We start from the raw sequence: 20,488 nt of genomic DNA, 5'->3' as shown, positions 1-20,488 counted from the left end.
AAATTAATGTGTACACACCTTAATTTTGTGTCCACGATTCATTCGTGACATCAATTCTATCAAATTTGGGATTCCATCCTAAACCAGTTTCTTTTGATTTCAAAGCTTTCCAATGACGCCAATATTTTCTCATTTTATCACACTTATGCTTGCAGCTATCTGTATTTATAAATACCCATCCAATTCTTTTTTCGACTTCCGCTTGAATTTCCTTCCCACTTAAAAAATTGTAAACAGCCATTGTCTTTAATAAATTGAAGGCATACGTCACACAATATCATCATGTTTTTATCATTCCATTTAAAAATGTTTTAAGTTGCCTCCTATTTACGAGATGAAGCCATCTAGTATGAAAACCAAATTATTAATATATTAAATTTTTATAGTATATATATGAAGACCTACATGCTACCTTAAAAACAAGTGTATCAAAAAGGAAAATAAACAAAAAGCTAATGGCTTATTTTGCATCATTTTTTGTTACAGAAAACTAAAAACCAAAAACAGGAAATAAGAAAAAGGTGTTTCCACTTTTATGTTGTCGGTTTTTAAAATTATCATGATTTTAATAAGTCTAAATAATTTTTGATTCATTATGTGACATATATAATATACTTTTAAAAAACAAAAAACAAAAAAAAAAAACAGAAAACCACAGCGATGTCAAACGAACCCTAAGGTTGTAAAACATCATATATAAACTTATTTAGTAGTTATATCATGATTCATTTTTAAAGCAATAATGTACTCCATATTAATTTGCAATAGATATCATAATTTTTCAATTTGTATCTTTTTATTAAGTGTTGTAGAACAAATGTATATATCTATATAAAGGAATAAAATTCTTCCTTGATTTCCATTAATTGAGATCATACTACAATTGTATACATAGCTAGCATAACACCCGTCTTAAATATAGGAAATCTATATGAGTACTACATTCTAGTTGATTACCCAATATTCTAGCTAACATATGTTAGACATATTTATCTACACTAGTTGACCGCGCGCGGTTCCCCAAGTTGATATTAGCTTTAAGCTATTGTTTTATGGGTGTTTGTATGTTCATCAACGGGTTTAGTTAGGAGGGAATACGCAAAATTGTATATGTTGATTAAATATATGCATTCCTTAATTTATTAATATAAAGTGTTGTATGTTTCTTGCACAAATGTTGACATACAATGTCATATGTACTATGTAGAATGGAGCGTAATATTTTAAGAGGTTTATTGATGATCATGAATGGAAACGGAAAAAAGAAATTATGAAATAGACTGAAAATAAGAAAGTGTTCAAACAAGAAAATTTATTTATTTTAAATATCAGACTTTTAAAAAGATATTTAAAAATGGATTATAGACTAAAAGGAGTGATTTTGGGCCCGAAACAAAAGAAGCCCAATCCCAAAGAGAATCAGGATGTTTGTCAAAACTATACTACTGGAGTAACAATTTTTAAAGCATGTACTGAATAGTGAGTGTACTCATATAGTCATTACAATATTACATACATCATACCCCATCCCCAATCAAGTAATCAACTACGGAGTAATAATACAAAATGTTTCGGATGAAAACAATCGAATCTCGGAAGATCCTTTTATCTTGAGGGAACTTGGTCTCGGTCCGAACAACGCAGGAGCCGAGGGTTTCCTGCACAACAAATACACGTAAACTAGCCTCGGGGGGGACGCCGAGGAAGGCCCCTCCGATGCTTAAGTCAGTATATTAGAGAGAGAAAGCTGTGCAAGAGTTTAGTTGCTTGAGGCTTTGTTGTCTTACCAAGAATTGACCAAATTGTTGGCTTTTATACCTTGGCTAATGAAGGAGGCGGATTGGGCCCGGAAGTCAGTTGGGCTGGGCCAAGCTGATTGGGCCGTTGACTGACCTTGACATGGCTTTGAGGATGTTTGATTTTGACTTTAGCACATTTGGAGAGTTGAACCTTAACCTTGGGCTTTTAATTGGATCATTCAGTGACCAGGCCCAATTGGACTAAATTGGACCCAAACAACTTGCCCCCCAGACCCGATTTGGAAGGATGACGGGTCGGGTTTGATTTAATCAGAAAAGGAGGGAAGTGAATGATTTGTTAATCCAAAAATGTGAATTTAAACCGTAATTAACCCATGATTAATGAGATAACAACAGTTAATGTGGATAATTGCGGAAGTTGGATGGGTAGTGGGCGATTTAACTGCAAGGTCGTGTGTTTAACGGTTACTTAGTGGGGTGCTTGAGAGAAATTGAAACGCAGACTCCTTGAATTCCCATTTCTGGAGATATAAATAGAGGCGCGTCTTCTCTCCCCACTCATTCATCAACACAAACCCAGAATTCTCAAGAACGCTCAAGAGCCCGCATCAAAACTTCGCAAATTCCCCGAGCATTAAGCTTAGAAGCTGAGACTTGTCACTACCAATTCGTAAATCGGCGGCTTTTGCTTCAGATCAAGGTAAATTCCTTTGATTTTATTTCATCTTTCTTCGACTTTGCACTCTTTCCCCTTTTTCGACTTTTTCCTTCGAAATTCGTCAATGGTGAGGGGAGTTAGAGGTGGAGCCCGTGCTCCAAGAAGAGCAAGGCTAATCCCCGATCCCAGGGACAGGATTGGGACCTGGAATGGACGAAGGACAGAGTCTGACCCTACTGAAGGGGTTAGGGCGACTCCCATTTCTTCGGCTCCTCCTCAGAGAACGGATGAGCCGAGTGCTTCTGGACGGGACGATGAAATTCCCGCTGTCCTTTGGGATATCCTCCCAGGGTTTTCAGAGTGGGAGGATGCCGAAGTCGCTTCGGCCATGATAAAGAACCGCCCCTACTCATGGTGGGTAGAGAACGCCGATCAATATCGATTTGCCGAGCAAATTGAGTTGCACTACGGCATTTTTGAAGCTGATGGATATTGGTGCCGAATGCCCTCAGCATCCGATAGAATCCATCGTCCACCCCCGGGGTATGTGGGGGTGTACACGAGACAGCTTCAGTATGGGCTGAGGTTCCCTTTGGACGTTTTCGTCCGAGACTTGCTGATCCATTACAACATTTCCCTGTGCCAGCTGACCCCCACCAGCATCCGAAGGGTAATGACGTACTTATGGGTCTGCAAATTCTTCAGGTACGTGCCGAACCTGCATTGCTTCAAAAGGCTCCATCGGCTAGTGCCAAACATTCAAAGTGGGCACGGATGCCATGGCTCTGGGTGGTATCGGATTGAGTCTCGGCCCCCGTTCCTAACCATGTGGCCGAACGACTCTTCAGACAAGGACTGGAGAGGTCAATGGATTTGGGTTAGGGCACCCACGGAGCCGAGCCACCCTTACGTTTTCAGCGCTCCCCGGTATCTTGCCGAGCCGGATCCTGATATGGGAAGTTTAGGTCCTCCCGAAGATAGCGGGCCAGACCCGAACCTTAATCAGCAGAACATCTTCGGCAAGCTGCCGAACCGGGGAGGCAGCGGCCGAATGCAGCATATCCCGGAGACTTGGCTCCCCGATACGCACTATGTTTTCCAAGAGAATATGCTGGCAGCTGTCGGCCTCAGCCGAAAGTTTAGGGATGGTAATCTTCTTCGGCTGGGGCCGAGGCCTTTTAATTATCTCTTTTCTTCTTTCATTTTGCTTTCTTGTGATGTGCCGAACTAACTGAATTGACTTCTCCCCTTTTCTTTTTCAGAACGGGACGAGACCAACGTCGGCATTGATTACGCTCGCCTTGGCGTCAACCGAGAACGAGTCGTAACTGATCGGGCTCCCCCTATCACTGAACCAAGGCGCCGAGAGGTTCACCTAGACTCTTCCCACTTCCAAATTGAGGCTGTTGCTCTGTATCAGAGGCAGAAGCCTTGGTGGAAGAAGAGGGATCCCTTGTTTCAGCTGCTGGAAGAAGAAGCTGAAGCTGCCCGTACAGCCGAAGAGGTTGCACGGGTTATTGAAGCTTGTGAAGGTGGAGAAGGGTCCTCCAGAGTTGCTGAAGAAGCTGCGGCTAGGGCAGATGAAGAAGACGAGGCTTTGCTGAAGACCTCGGTGAGCCTTTAGACTTAACTTTGTCTTTCTTCTTTTTTTTTTTTTTTTTTTACTCACACTCTTCTTCCCCCCTGTCTGTTACAGTCTGAAGAGAGTAACAGACACAGAGAAGGCAAAGCTCCTGTTCGTCCCGAAGATCAAATACAAGAGTCTTCAGACTCAGATATGGACGAGCAGCCTCTTCTGAAAAGGCGCCGAAGGATGGCCATCATCGGCCCTCATGACTTTCAGCAGAGGCCGATGACCATCGGCGTCGCAATAAGGGAACCTGAGGAAGGCAATGGATCGCCGAGGGTTCCCCGGCCACCGCCTCAATCACCCCCAAGGGCCTCTCCGCCACCCCCCGAGATGGAGGTGGATCAGAGAACTCCCAAACCTAAGGGAGAGGTTCTGGAAGAAGCTCGAGAGAGTGCCGCCGAGGACAAGGATGGAGACGCCGTGATGCCCAGTGCTGAGGGTTTCACGGCGGACATTGCCAGAGAGGTTGGGGCCTTCGTCCTCACACCTGAAGAAGAAGAGGTCACAATAATTGACTCTTCTGAGAAGGAGGAGGACGTTGAGCCACCCAAAGCTAAAGAGGCTCCATCGTCATCCTTCCCTTCCTTCCAGACGCTGCAGTCTGGAGAAATGGGTTTCTCGGCCCCCCGAATTCCAGTCCCAGACCACATCTGGGACCTCATATGGGGTCAGAACCGAGAAGGTGCTGCAGCCTACTTCGGCGATTTTGCTGGCCTGTCCGAAGTAGATAGGGCAAGGATTTGGTCGCTGAAGGCCACTGCTGGGATGGGCGAATCCAGCAGATCAGTTCCTGACCCTGCCAGGTCCAACCAACTGCTGATGATGCAGGTAATTCTCCTTGCCTTGATTTCTTTCTGAACTCAACCTTTCAGCTATTATTTTTTACTTTTTTAACTTGTGCCCCTGTTTTCAGTTCGTGCACAATCAGACTCTCACTGTAGAGCTGATTGATACCCTACAAGATAGGGTAGACGCTGCTGTGCACGAAAGGAAGGTGGCTGAAGAGGAAGTTAAGCTTGCTAAGCTGAAGCAAGCAGCAGCTGAAGAGAAGCAGCAGGAGGTTGAGGAGTACGGTAAAAAAGCTGCCGAAGCTCTGAAAACCTTCTGTGATGCTATGGAGATGGAGGTTTTTCCCCCACTGATGGAAGGGGAAAAATTCCTCCAGGAGCATATGGGAGTGGACGTCTCCAAATTCAAGGCTGCTATTGAGAGCCGAATTCAAGAAGGAACTGCTGCACAAGCTGAAGTGCAGCAGCGTCTAGAGGCTCTTGAAGCCAGCCGAATGGCTGCTGAAGAGTTGCTCTTGGCCAAAGACGTCCAACTCTCAGAGGCTGCTGCTGCTGCTGAAGCTCAAAGGGCTAAATTCCAAGAGGCTGAGGATCAACTGCTGATCCAGAAAGTTGAAGTGGCCCAAGCTCAGACAAAGGCTTTCCAAATTCAGCAAGAGCTGAATGAGCTGAAGGGGTCCTCCTCCAAAGTCGCTGAACAGCTGAAGAAATCCAAGGAAGACTTGGAGGAGACCCAGAAGAAGCTGGCTGATGCTGAGGCTTTACTCAAAGTCCGTGTTTACACCCAAGAGGAATATGAGATGGGTTTCAGAAACGGATTCCGAGTATGCCGAAGACTCTGCCTTCATGCTGAGCCGAAGCTTGACTGGTCTAAATGTGCTGAGTGGGTCCAGAATCCCGAAGACCCTCACATGAAGTATGCAACTCCAGCTGAAGCTGAAATTCTTAAGGCTGAGGAAGCCGAAGAGGAAGCTGAAAGACTGGAGTTGGAAGCTGAGCAGAGGGAAAGGGAGGCTCGGCAAAGTGCAAAGCCCGCCTCTTCTGCTGCTGGAGCTGAGACCACCATTGGGCCCAATGAAGCTGATCAGTCTGATCCTCAGGCTGAAGCATAGGAACTCGGGCAGTCGTCTTCAGAATCTTGCGGTTCATCATGCGCTCAACTTTAGACTTGCCGCTTTCTGAATTTTTGCCTTTTGTTTTTTTTTTTGCTTCAGCTTGCCTTATCGTACAACAGCTTATTATATTTTTATTTTGCCTGTACGTATTTCGGCAGCTGTTACTTTCCGCTTGTGGGCGGCTGCCGACTATTTTTGTAATTCAACATTTTTATTTCAAAGAAGTTCACTTTCTCAGCTTTCTTGTGTATTTTTTTTTTCTTCGCTTTACCAGTCTTCGCACTTTACTGCTTTCTTTGAATGATCTTTCAAATATTTGCTAAGTGCAGAACTTCGGCTAGCGAGAATCATTTCTGCTGAGACTTCTTTTTGCCGTTTGTACTCGGATGTTTTCAACTTGTGAAAAAACTGACATAAGTATCAAACTTCGGCTGAGCTGAAGGGTATTAGATCATTTGTGCCATTTCTCTATTTCCCTCTGCCCCCCCAGAAATCTGAAGATGAGGTCTTCTGAATTCTGGAATGGCTGATAATTTTTCTCGGCTAAGCCGAGGATCTTTTAACACTTTGCTTTATTTTCTACATCTGTTTTTAAAGTACTGATTTCCCACCTGAGAGTTTTCACTCTAGAGATGGTACTCTTGTGACACTTTCTTCAATTCATCCAAGGGAACAACTATCCGAAACACCATGCCGGGGCAGCAGTTTATCTGAAGTACGAGGCATCATCATGCAATACTTCAGAGTTGCAACTACCACCCGGAACTGATTCATCCGAAGTACAAGGCATCACTATGCAATACTTCGGGGCTTTATCAGTTCCTATTTTTTAGGCTATGTTTCGGATAAGTCTATGGCCTTTTTGCCCAAAGGAACAGCTTCTCCGAAGTACAAGGCATCACTATGCAATACTTCGGGCTTGTATCCTTTTTTGGCAGGTTTTACGGCTTGCCGAGGTACAAGGCATCATTATGCAATACCCCGGACAGCGCCGAATGAAACCTTGAATTTTTGAAAAACCGTAGAAAGCAATCTGAATGAATACTGGCTCGATGGCCTTTTTATAAACAAAATCAGTGTACTTACATAGATTGTACTATCCGAAGGATTTACACATAGTATTTTTTGAGCACATCGGCATTCCAATGGTTTTTCAGCTCGGTGCCATCCATTTGTTTGAGTCTGAAGGTACCGGGCTGAAGCTCTTGATAAATTTCATAAGGTCCCTCCCAAGATGCTGAGAGTTTGCCATGAATGCGACTTTTTTGAACAGCTGCAGCATTCCTCAAAACTAAATCCCCAACTCTGAGAGGTCGTTGATAGACTCTTCGGTTGTAGGACTTGCTCATTCTGAGCTTGTGTGCAGCCATCCTTTCTCGGGCTAGATCTCTAATCTCGTCAAGGAAGTCGAGGGACTCTTTCATGAGCTGCTCATTTTCCTCGGCTGAGAAGAGATTCACTCGTAGGCTTTCTGAGCCCACTTCCACTGGAAGCACTGCTTCGGATCCATACACCAGCTGAAAAGGTGAATGCCCCGTTGCCTCCTTCTCGGTTGTCCGGAGTGACCAGAGGGTTCCCGGAAGTTCCTCTACCCACTTGGACTTTTGATCCTCTACTCTTTTTCTGAGAGCGTTAAGGATCTGTTTATTTGCGGCTTCGGCTTGGCCATTACTCTGAGGGTGGCAAACCGCGGAGTAAGCCAATTTTATCCCGAATTGATCAGTGTATCGGCGCAAGGGCAGGTTGTCAAACTGTCTGCCGTGGTCGAACACAAAAACTTTTGGGATGCCGAACCGAGTTATTATGTTCTGCCAGATGAACTGTCTGACAGTTTGCTCAGATATGCTTGAAGCAGCTTCCGCTTCAATCCATTTGCTGAAATAGTCGATTCCGACTATCAGCCACTTTCTTTTGTATGGGGCCTCGGGAAAGGGTCCCAGAATATCCAACCCCCATTGTGCAAATGGAAGAGGATTAAGAATCGGCTGGAGATCTAGGCATGGCCGATGGATTACCGGTGCAAATTTTTGGCATTTCTCGCATTTTCTGACCATGTTCTTTGCATCCGAGATCATTGTAGGCCAAAAATACCCTGCCCTGAGAGCTTTGTGGGCTAAGGTTCTCCCTCCTATGTGGTTTCCGCAGATGCCGAGGTGAATCTCTCGGAGAATATAGTCGGCATCCGTTGGACCCACGCATTTCAACAATGGAGCGGAGAAGGATTTTCTGAGGAGTTGGCCGCCGAAGACGAGGAATCGTGAACTGATCCGCTTTATCTTGGAGGCCGAATTCCTATCCTCGGGGAGCTCGTCCCTGAGTTTATAAGCCAGGATGTCATCCATCCAGCTCGGCTCGAGTGCAGCGCAGCAGATTGGTATTGCTTCGGCTACACTCTTTTCTCGGCGCACCTCCACATAGACAGAACGGCTTAACTCAGTCAGAGTTGAGCTTGCAAGTTTGGAGAGTGCGTCCGCTTGAGCATTTTGACCCCTTGGGATCAGCTCTACTTCGAAAGATCTCAGCTTCGCAATTGTCGATTTGATCCTTGTGAGGTAAGCTGCCATTGAAGGCTCTTTAGCCTCATACTCCCCCCGGATCTGATTGGCGACCAGCTGAGAATCTGTCTTGAGGTAGACATGCTCGGCTTCCAACGATATGCACAGGTCTAAGCCAGCAATGGCTGCTTCATATTCGGCCTCGTTGTTAGAGGCTTTGAATGAAAATTTTAGTGCATACTCGAAGGTTTTGCCTTCGGGAGAGGTAATGACGACCCCTGCCCCCGAACCGTTCACGGTGGAGGACCCATCCGTGAAGACGGTCCAGATTTTCCTCCTTGCATCCAGAGTCTCCTGATAGGAGCACTCGGCCAAGAAGTCTGCCAAGGCTTGCGCCTTGATGGCTGTTCTCGGCTGATAACCGATACTGAACTCGGTGAGCTCGAAAGCCCACTTTGCTAGTCTACCGGATTTTTCAACCTTGCCGAGGACTTTCTCTAACGGCTGATCAGTTAGAACCGCTATTTGATGAGAATCAAAATAGGGTCGCAACTTCCGAGCAGCCACCACCACTGCATAAGCCACTTTTTCTAACAATGGGTAGCGCGTCTCGGCATCCGTCAGGGTGTGGCTGACGAAATAGATCGGCTGTTGAACTTTTTCTTCTTCCCTTAGCAGCACCGCGCTTACCGTGGCTGGACTGACCGCCACGTATAAGTATAGGATGTCTCCTACGACTGGCCTTGCCAGTGTTGGGAGTTGAGCCAGGTGTTCACGGAGCTGCTGAAAGGCTGACTTTTGTTCGTCTCCCCATTCAATGCCTTTTGAATTTTGGAGCTTCAGCGCCTTGAAGAAAGGGAGCCCTTTGTCTGAGGCTCGTGAGATGAACCTGGACAAGGCAGCCATTCTCCCGGCTAGACGCTGAATATCTCTTTTTGTCTTCGGCTCGGGGAGGTCTAAAGCAGCTTGTACTTTGGCGGGGTTTGCATCAATCCCCCTCTTGCTGACCATGAAGCCGAGGAACTTGCCTGACTTCACGCCGAAGACACATTTCTTCGGATTCAGCTTCATTTTGTATTTTCTGAGGGTGGCGAAGGTTTCGGCTAGGTCCGTGACATGATCTTTTTCTTTTATGCTTTTGACGATTGAGTCGTCAACATAAACCTCCATGTTTCGGCCTTTTTGCTCGGCGAAAACCTGATCAACCAACCTCTGATATGTTGCCCCCGCATTTTTCAATCCGAAGGGCATCATTCTGTAATTGTACAACCCGGAACTTGTTATGAACGCTGTTTTAGCTCGGTCCTCGGGGTGCATGAAGATCTGATGGTATCCCGAGAATGCGTCCATGAAACTGAGCAGAGCATGCCCGCTTGTCGAGTCGACCAGTTGGTCGATCCTCGGCAGCGGATAGGAGTCCTTGGGACATGCCCTATTCAGGTCCGTGAAGTCAACGCACATCCTCCAGTTACCATTTGCCTTCTGAACCATTACAACATTGGCCAGCCACTCCGGATACTGACAGGGTTCAATGAACCCAGCATCTAGGAGCTTATCGACCTCAGCTGCGATGTTCTGGTTCTTTTCGGCGGAGTAGTTCCGCTTTTTCTGCTTAATGGGTCGACTGGAGGGGTCGACATTAAGCCTATGGGAGACGAAGTCCGGATCAATCCCGGGCATTTCTGCGGCTGAGAAGGCGAACACGTCTCCACTGGCCCGTAGGAGTTGGACGAGTGCCGCACGGGTGTTTGGCTCCAGTGACGACCCGATGCTAACACATCTGTTCGGATCTCCTACGGTCAGTTCTATTGACTCGGTCAGGTCATCCGTCTCCATGCTCTTAGAGTTGGATTCCTCGAATTCCGGCCTGCTATCAATATTAGCAGACTTTCCTGACCGCGGCTGGCCATCAGAGTCGTTCGGCTCTGAGGCGGAGTCAGCCTTTTGGCCCCCATCAGATTTCTCGTTGTCTGGGGCTTCATTAGCCGAAACGTCTGAGCCTCTCGGCTTTTTGGCGTTTCGGTCCCGGTGCTTTTCCTCCCCATCGCCACGGTCGCCTCGGCGAGACGTGGATGGCTTGAGGTGATTGCATCGGCGGGCTTCTTTTTGACTGCCCTTTATTTTCTCGGAGCGTCCCTCGTCTGAAACGTATATCATGATTTGATGATACGTGGAGACGACTCCTTGAATGCCGTGAATGAGGGGTCTCCCCATGATCACGTTGTATGCAGATGGAGCATCTACGACCAAAAATTCGGCCATGATATTCCTAGCTGCTCGGCCTTCGCCGATGGTGACAGGAAGTGTAATCTTCCCGTCAGGATACGAGGAAGAGCCGTTGAATCCAGACACCGGGTAGGGTGCGGGGGCCAGGTGCTCGGCTCCCATCCTCAGCTGGTCGAACGCTCCTCGGAAGAGGATGTTCGCCCCGCTACCGCCGTCGACGAGGGTCCGCCAGACGTTGCGGTTGGCGATGCCCAGAATGATTACTAGTGGGTCATCGTGGGGGTATACCACCCCCTCACAGTCTTCGGCTGTGAACAGGATGTTCGGCGCCGGTGACTGGGACTGCCGAAGCTCAGCCTGATGAATCTGATGGGTTAGACCCCTCAGTTGGCGTTTGGCTGTGCCTCGCGAGATTCCCCCGGAAATAACTAGGATGTCGAGGGACTCCTTGCCCTGAGGTCCCTTATCCTTCTTCCGAGCGAAGTTGAGGTCCTGCCGAGAATCTTTTTCAGCTTTTTTCTCCTCGCGCCTGTCCGCGAGGTATTGGCTCAGGTACCCCTTGCGGACCAGATCCTCAATCTGGTCCTTCAGCTGGACGCAGTCCTCGGTGCGATGTCCGGGTGAGTCATGGAACTCGCACCACTGGTCCTTTCCCCTCGTCTGATGCCAGGGAGGCAACGGACGAGGTTTTTTGAATCTCCCCTCGTCCTTCGTCGTGCTGAAAATCTTAGCACGGGGAAGGGAGAGTGGAGTGTATGAATCGTACCTTCCCGTGTAGGGAAAGTGTCTTTCCTTCTTCGGCTCGGCAGCAGAGGACGGTTCTGAGGCCTTAGCCTTCCCTTTCCTCTGCGCCGAGACTTCGGGCTGCTGCCCTTTCGGCTTGTCAATTCTCGGACGAGACTAAGACCTGGATCTGTTCCACTCCTCGGCTCGGATGAACCTATCCGATGCTTCCAAGGCTTCCTCCAGGGTCTGCGGGGGATGCATGACCATGAAGTCCAGGAACTTTCCAGCTTGGAGGCCGTTCCGTAGCGCGAACACGGCCAGGCCTTGATCCAGGCTTGTGATTCCGGATGACTCGTTGCTGAAGCGAGTCAGATAGTCGCGGAGGCTCTCGTCCTCCGCCTGCTGCAGACTCATTAGCTCTGCAGTGGTCTTCTCTCGGCGGTTGGCCGTAGAGAATTTGCTCTTGAACTTGTTGGAGAGGTCGTTCCAACCGGTTATGGAGCCTTCCTTGAGCCCTTTGGTGATCCAGGACTGGGCAACACCTTTGAGGGTCGTAGGAAAGTATTTACACCAGGTAGCCTCAGACCTCGGGTTCAGATACATGTGCCCCTCGTAAGAGGCAATGTGATCCTTAGGATCTGAGGTACCATCGTAAGTAATATGTGCCGGGATTTTGACCGTTGGCACATGCTCTTCCAGAATCCACTTCTGGAAGGGCGAGTTCGATGGAACCATGACCGCCTTCCCCTTGTACCCGGCCTCAGGGACCTCGCTCCCTCCTCTCTCAGAGGTGGAAGTGGTTTTCGTCCCCGGCTGAGACAAGGTTGGGTGGGGTCCGGTATCCTCTGGGAAGGTGAGGCGGCTATGCACACTCACCTCCCTCGAACCCAAGCATTCGTGAACGCTTTGGCGGGCGAATTCCGGGTCCTTGGAGGGCCCCATGGAATTCTGAGCTTCAGAGTGGTCAGAGGGTTGAGGGTTCCTCCTCCTCTCCTTACTGGAGTTTCGGGTGTCCCCTCGCCACCTCTGGCCGAGCTGTCTATGTGGTGGAACTTGTCCACCATCATCCTGACCGATCCTCCTTTTCAGGTTTCTCGGCTGGTGATCATCAGGCATCTGGATTGGAGCCCCTTGAGCTTTAAGGAACTCCATGCAGATGGCCACTGCTCTGGCCACTTCCTCGGTGGAGGGTCCGGAGGGAGGAGTCTCCCGCGGATGTGACCTGGATTGCACGCTATGGCGCGGCGGGGAGTTCCTCGCACCTGAGCCACTCGGTCTCGGGGATGGCCCCGGCTGCCGAGTGTGGTGCGAGGTGTTCTCCTCCTGGAGGCTAGGACCTCTTGAGGCTTCCCTTTCCGGAGAAATGGGGGCCTCCGATTCGGAAGAGGCTTGCTCCGGGGAGGGATAAACCGGCTGGCGTTCCCTCACCGTAATCCGGCCTCCTCCCTTCTTAGCCTTCTTGGAACTCTTTCCACTCTTAGTCATGGCGACTGCCGGAGTGTTTGATGACTGACGCGAAATTTAGTAGCGTTCCCCACAGACGGCGCCAAATTGTTTCGGATGAAAATAATCGAATCTCGGAAGATCCTTTTATCTTGAGGGAACTTGGTCTCGGTCCGAACAACGCAGGAGCCGAGGGTTTCCTGCACAACAAATACACGTAAACTAGCCTCGGGGGGGACGCCGAGGAAGGCCCCTCCGATGCTTAAGTCAGTATATTAGAGAGAGAAAGCTGTGCAAGAGTTTAGTTGCTTGAGGCTTTGTTGTCTTACCAAGAATTGACCAAATTGTTGGCTTTTATACCTTGGCTAATGAAGGAGGCGGATTGGGCCCGGAAGTCAGTTGGGCTGGGCCAAGCTGATTGGGCCGTTGACTGACCTTGACATGGCTTTGAGGATGTTTGATTTTTGACTTTAGCACATTTGGAGAGTTGAACCTTAACCTTGGGCTTTTAATTGGATCATTCAGTGACCAGGCCCAATTGGACTAAATTGGACCCAAACACAAAATATTAAGAATTATTTTTTTGTTAAATCTAATTTTCTATTTGTCAAAGTTTTTATCGAGTAACTTGATTTTTACTAATCAAAACTGCTTTTTACTTTATTCAACTTAATTTTTTTCTTAGTTCTTATTAGCCTATTATGTTTTGATTTATGTGGTAATGATATATACCATAATAATGTATAGGTTCATTTAATCATACTTTTTCTAATTGAGGTACTTTTATGAATATTAAAGTGCGATATTTATGTGGAAGGTGTCATTATATATATTATTAAGTATATGTTTGACTTAGGTGTGGAGTTGGAATTTGCAATTGTAAGTTGTGAATGTAATTACATTATGTTGCTTGATTTTTGTAGGGAATCAGTTTCATGCATATTAAAGTTAAAGATTAATGTGAAACTTATTACTATTAAGTATTTGTTTCACTTAAGTGTGGACTGCATATTTCAGTTGTTTTATTTTTTGCCCTATAAAAGCATCATTATTGTGATTTTTTTGTCCTTGTTTTTAAAATTATTTTTATACAAATGGCAAATATAGGTGGTAATGGTGCTAACAAGCGTGGTTGTAAGCTTTTGATTCAAGGATGTTCATCTAGGATGATTTAGGCAAATAGTTGGGCAAATAGTATGTCAACTAGATTAAAGGGGTCGTTATTTCCAATTTGTGTTTTCTAAATCGTATCATTCACAAGGAATTATAGTATGTGTTTTTGTTTTGGTTTATTTATGTCTATAATGTTGATATTTTTAAAGTCATATTATATTGGATATTGTGGTGTTTATACATGTATGGTTTCCTTTTTTTTTTTTTTTCTGTTTTTTCTTTTGTTGGATGTAGAATGTTCCAGTAGATTATTCTCGAGACCATTTTCAAAACCTTGGAGAAACAACGAAAATACTGTTGCGCCTTTATGATTCAGAATTTGAATCCGAATTGAAGATACACACTTCTGGAAATAAAATTGTGAAGTGTTTTTTTATTAAGAAAGAAGTTCATGAATTGATCAATGAGTATGATGTGCAAATAGATGAAGGTGTTGTGTTCAAGCTTAGTCGAGGCAATCATATTATTTTTTTATGTTTATTTGCAATTGAGTGCTGATTTTTGATGTTGTTATTTAGAATCAATAAGAACTTAATTTGTTAAGCTAATTGTATGACTTTTATTTTGGTTTTGGTTAGTAATGTTATAAATTTATAGACATGCGTTTTTTGTTAATAGTATATGATGCTTACTAAATCTAAAATGGTGCGTCTCTTTTTGTTTAAATTTTAATGTTTCTTGTTGAATTGCACACGGTTCCCCAAGTTATCAATGCATATTGTCGAGGTATTTTGTTATCGCTGTGGTTTTCCAAGGTTTTTTAAACACGTTGATAGTATCCACCAAGTGCACTATTTTTAGAGCTTTCCATTCTCCACTAATCACAAGTAGAGGTGTCAATTCGGATAAACAGATGGAGTTTGGGTCAGGTCTATTCGGGTCGGGTCTGTTCGGATCAAAATTATCTTTTTAACTCGGATCAGGTCAAATTCGGGTCATGGTCTATCGAGTTTGAGTCGGATACGGGTCGGGTTAACTTAAGATTGATTCACTTTCGGTTTGGATATATTTGGATCGGGTTTAAAACGGGTTTAGCCAGGTAACTTCGGGTCGGATGAATTTGGGTCGTGTTGATTTCGTTTCGGTCAATTTCGGTTCAATTCCTTTTTGTGTTTGGCTGGATTTTGGTCGAGTTGACCAAATTCATATCCAAATAAGGTTATTTTTAAACTAGAGATATTGTTTAGTTTTTACCTTATTATTGGGTCAATATGATTATTAATTACGAAGCACGAAGTTTTAGTTTTCTCATTTGATCAAGTTATGTGTAATTTTTATCTTTGAGGAATATTGAGATTGAATAATTATCGATGACTTATCATACCTATATAAGTGAGAAGTGAGACCGAGCTAGTGATATATTGACGAAAAATAGTTACATATGGTGATATATACAAAAAAAGTAAGTCATTTTTTTAGGTTATTACAAGTTTACAACTCTTCATCAATTGTACAATCATATGAGGCTATGAGTTTTGTACTATTAGTTTAGTTTATTACTAATTCAATTTTTGAAAGATATTTGTTAGAGTTGTTAGAATTACTTTATTACTAATTCAATTTGTATATTAAAAACTTGACATTATACATATTGATAGTTAATTGTTACTATGTAAATTCTTTTTATTTAAGCATAAATTATTGCATATGTATGTAGTGAGTATATAACCGTGCGATGTATAACGCCTATAATTCTACAATAACACACAATTGTACTCCGCACTTTTAACCAATAACTTCAGTTTTATCAATATAACATATTTCCAACAAGTTTAAAGTAATATTAATTAGTATATTACGAATCATATGAGTTATCAAACTAAACATTAAATAATCTATAATATACAATAATTAAGTCTATAAGGGTGTGTTCTATTCATCTGATTTTCACTAACCTGACTTATCTTAACTTACCTGAACTTATATGAACTTACTAGACCTTATTAAAACTTATTATTTAAGTCTTAATTTGTACTTGGATAACCTTATTAGAACTTATTAAATATGAAGTGAACTTATTTGAACTTATCACACCTGAAATCGTAAGTGAAAATAAGGTGAACAAAATAGACCCTAAGTTATGACAATATATATACAAAATATGTAGTATATGAAATGAAACTTTATCACGAGTTCAGTTGGCACGAAAGTAAAGCACAAATATACAATCTATGTTGATAGTGAAAAAATAGGGAGTGTAATTACAGATTTTTTTTTAATTGGTAATAATAATACTTTTTCTACCTCTTATTTATGTTTATCAATTCCCATAATTTTCTACCAATAGTGACTAGGGGTGTACAAAAATTGGCCCGGACCTGAAACCGGACCGGACCTGACCCGGACCTGTTGATTCAGGTCCGGTCCCGGTTCTTAAAAATCCAGGTTCCCGGTCCGGACCCGGTCCAAACCCGGGGTTTTCAGGTCCGGACCTGAAACCCGGGAAAATCGTAATTAAAAAAAAAAAAAAAAAAGAAGAAAACCAAACTCTGAAAAATTGAAACTGAGTTTTCGTGGACTTATTTGTATTTTCGGTGGACTCATTTGTATTTTTGGTGTTTGAGAATCGGGACTTTATAGACTTTATGTAGTTTTGTAATTGATAATTTTGGTTTGTATGTAATTATTAAATTATGCAACAGGTCTAAAAATTACAAAACAGGTCCATATGCAGGTCCATATGCAGGTCCAACAGGTTTTGTATTAAAAAAAAAAAAAACGAAAAAGACACAAAACAGGTCCATTCAGGTCCAAACCCGGACCGGACCTGTTAATTCAGGTCCGGTCCCCGGTCCTCATAATTACCCAATTCAGGTCCCCGGTCCAAACAGGTCCGGTCCGGTTTTGGACCGGTGTACACCCCTAATAGTGGCTATGATGGAGGGAGTAATAATAATGATCTTGTGGGAAAAAAATTCTACTAAAAATGAAGTAATAAAAAGAATTATGTAAAAAAAAATAAACGGTAAAAAGTTAAAAAAAGAAAAAAGAAAAGGTAGTATAAAAACCCCATTATGAACTCTAACCTAACCCTAGTTCTCTCTATAGCTGCTCCTTCCTCCTCTTCATTCTCTTTCCTTTTTTATTTTATTTTATTTGAAGGCAAGCATCGAAATTCTGGGTAACTTCTCTGTTTCATACGTATATTTCAATTCGTTGGCAATTCCATTTCATTTGTAGGTATGTAATTTACCTCCCTATCTTAATTTCTAATAGTCCCACCATTATATAAAACTAAATTATCTTGTTATTGCTAGATATTTTTTTTTGTTTTTAAATTAGTAAAGTATACATATAGATCTGACTTTTTAGGCTACCCAAATTATTTTATTCAGATGAATTGTTGGAGCACCATTATTGGTGAACAAAAAAAAAATGGTTCATGGGTCACTATCACCATTTCTCTCTCATCCACATCAACCCAACAAACCATTTACAATATTCACTCTTAACAATAAACACTAAACAATGGTTCATCATCAATACTCCCTACCCCACCTTATTTTATTTTTGTAAATATAATCTTTTTGTTTCATAATTATAATTTATTAACCGATGTCAATGTAATTAATTGACGTATTTAATATTTTAATCGTGATTACTAATTAAGAAATTATCGCGTTTTTTTATCAGCTTTTTAAAAAATTAATTCTTGTGATTAATATTTTTTAAACAACAACGCAGCTAATTTTAATTAACATAAAAAAAAGGAGGTACAAATCGTGATTACAGTTCTACAACTATAATCTAGTACATTTTATTTTAAAAAAAAAACACAACTACACATCGTTTTGTAAGATGTCCTTAGGGATAACCATTTGTTGTAAACCTAGTTGCCTAAGTTTTCGTTGTTACCAAATTTATTCCATATATGTTCGACCAAGTCGTTTTTTAGCTGCAAATGAGTCTGTTGATCCTCAATCTCTGTTCTACGAGACAAGTATAAGCCGATATCCACAATACGATCAGTACGGTACTCGGTAGTGTCCTCATTAGCGTTCCCTTCAGCATTCATAAACTCATTGGTATTAACGTTATTTTGATACGTCTCTCGTTCATCTTCAACGATCATATTATGTATTATGATGCAGGCGAGCATGATATTGTGGAGTATGTCGGTATCCCACGCCAAAGACGGCTTTTTAATAATGGCAAAACGAGCTTGAAGGACCCCAAATGCACGTTCAACGTCTTTTCTTGCAGCTTCCTGGTGTTTTGCGAATAAACGATCCTTATGAGTTTGTGGACTCGTAATGGATTTCACAAAAGAAGCCCATCTAGGGTAGATTCCATCAGTAAGATAATACCCATTCGTATAATGATGACCATTGACTACGAAGTTGACAGGAGGTGTCCGACCCTCTAAGACGTCTTCGAACACAGGGGATCGATGAAGCACATTAATATCGTTGTAGCTACCTGGCATCCCAAAAAACGAATGCCATATCCATAGATCTCTGTCCGCAACTGCCTCCAGTATGAGAGTTGCAACTCCTTCTCTTCCTTGATACTGCCCCTTCCATGCGTGTGGACAGTTCTTCCACTCCCAGTGCATACAATCAATGCTACCTATCATGCCAGGAAATCCACGTTCTTCCCCAATACGTAGCAATCTTTCCATATCTGCGATGTTTGGACGGCGTAGGTATTGATCACCGAACAGGTTGATGACACCTTCTGTAAACTTTTGGAGTGCCAATCGTGAAGTAGCCTCACTTATACGGACATACTCATCACAAGCGTCTGAAGCACACCCGTACTAAAAATTTAATAATAATAATAATAATAATAATAATAATAACAATAATAATAAAAATTTAATAATAGTAATAATAACAATAATAATAAAAATTTAATAATAATAATAATAATAACAATAATAATAATAGAAATAATAATAATAACGATAATAATAACGATAATAATAATGATAATAATAATAATAATAACAACGATAATAATAATAATAATAACGATAATAATAATAATAATAACGATAATAATAAAAATAATAATAATAATAATAACGATAATAATAAAAACAATAATAATAATAATAATAATATTAATAATAATATTAATGATAATAATTAAAAATAATAATAACAATAATAATATTAATATTGGTATAAATAATAATAATAATATTGGTAATTATAGAGGGGATTTTTGAAGAGAAAAATATAGTAGAAAAAAATGAATTTTGAAAGTTGAAAAAAATATATCAATATGGGTGTCTATTTATAGAGGGGAAAAAAATAGAGTTGTTGGTAATTTTTTTTTTGATTTGTATTTTGTAAAATATATCCGTTGCAAAATTACAACGGATATATTTAAAACAGTGCACACGTGTCAAGCAGCGGCTGGGCCAAGTGGCGCGCTCCCAGCCGCTGATTTCTATTTTTTTTTTCTGAGCTTCAACAGCAAAACGACGTCGTTTTGCACCATGAAACAGCAAAACGACGTCGTTTTGCTATAATACCAGTCCAAAATATTGGTGGGGCCCACAGCGAATTAATTCATGGAAATGCTTGCTCCTGCAATCGAACCCATGACCACTCAACATGAACCATTAAAGGTTTGCCATTAAGCCACCACTTTATTTGTTTATTCATTGTGAACAATTAAATAGTTCACCCTTAAAGATGCCCTTATTATATACAACTAATACGAGTATTTTAATATACATGGGGATCGTATGCTCATTAGATTAAAATAAATTTGTAAACGGTCAACATCTATACTAAATTGCAAAGATATAAAACTAATTGCAAGTTTTTGATTTATGATTTATTATTTAATAAGTTCTGTACTAATTGCAAGTTTTTGATATATGATTTATGATTTACAAGAGGATTCTAGAGGGGTAGATCTACCACGTCTGGTTCCCCCTCAGTTTGGTAGCAGGAGTAGCTTGGCTTAGTTTGTTTTTTATTTGTTTTTGTTTCTGGGTGTTGCTTTGTTTTTGTTTGTTCTTTGCTTTTTCCTCTGTTTTATGGAATTTATTTTCCTTATTTAAGGTCTGCACTATATTTATGTATGGGAACGTTGCTATATTATTTTTATTTTTTTTAAAAAATCAAATAATGATGAAAGATGAACTAGAATATTAGCTCAGTAAGGTCTGCACTATAAGGTCTATCAATTGTCTCTTGCTTACCCCAATGCACCAATGACCCATCTATTTGACACGCACAAAGCTATATTGTCTAATGAATTGTCTAAAATACCTGGCCGAATATGCTTTACTTGTGATGTTTGGTCTGCTTGCACATCTCGTGGATATATTTTCCTCACTGCTCATTTTATTGATGAGAATTGGACACTTCGGTCCAAAGTCTTGTCTTTTAGATATTTCCTTCCTCCACATAATGGCAAGGATATTTATAATATTACTGTCAAATTGATTGATGAGTGGAATCTTAAAGGGAAAGTCTTTTCTATTACTATTGATAATGCATCGGCAAATGATGT

At 42.4% G+C, this 20,488-nt stretch overlaps 1 protein-coding gene across 1 annotated transcript; it reads right to left on the bottom strand.

Moving 5' to 3' along the window:
- Positions 1–17,843: 17,843 nt before the first annotated feature.
- On the bottom strand, positions 17,844–18,635 carry LOC110693948 (putative nuclease HARBI1). Its single transcript, XM_021871132.1, has one exon. It carries the CDS (start codon positions 18,633–18,635, stop codon positions 17,844–17,846), a length of 792 nt encoding a protein of 263 aa, XP_021726824.1.
- Between the last annotated feature and the right edge of the window lie 1,853 nt (positions 18,636–20,488).

This window comes from Chenopodium quinoa, unplaced genomic scaffold (assembly GCF_001683475.1).
Source record: "Chenopodium quinoa cultivar QQ74 unplaced genomic scaffold, ASM168347v1, whole genome shotgun sequence".
Taxonomy (NCBI): Eukaryota; Viridiplantae; Streptophyta; class Magnoliopsida; order Caryophyllales; family Amaranthaceae; genus Chenopodium; species Chenopodium quinoa.
The sequence above is the reverse complement of the archived record's forward strand: the minus strand, read 5'-3'. Positions and strand labels throughout refer to the sequence as shown.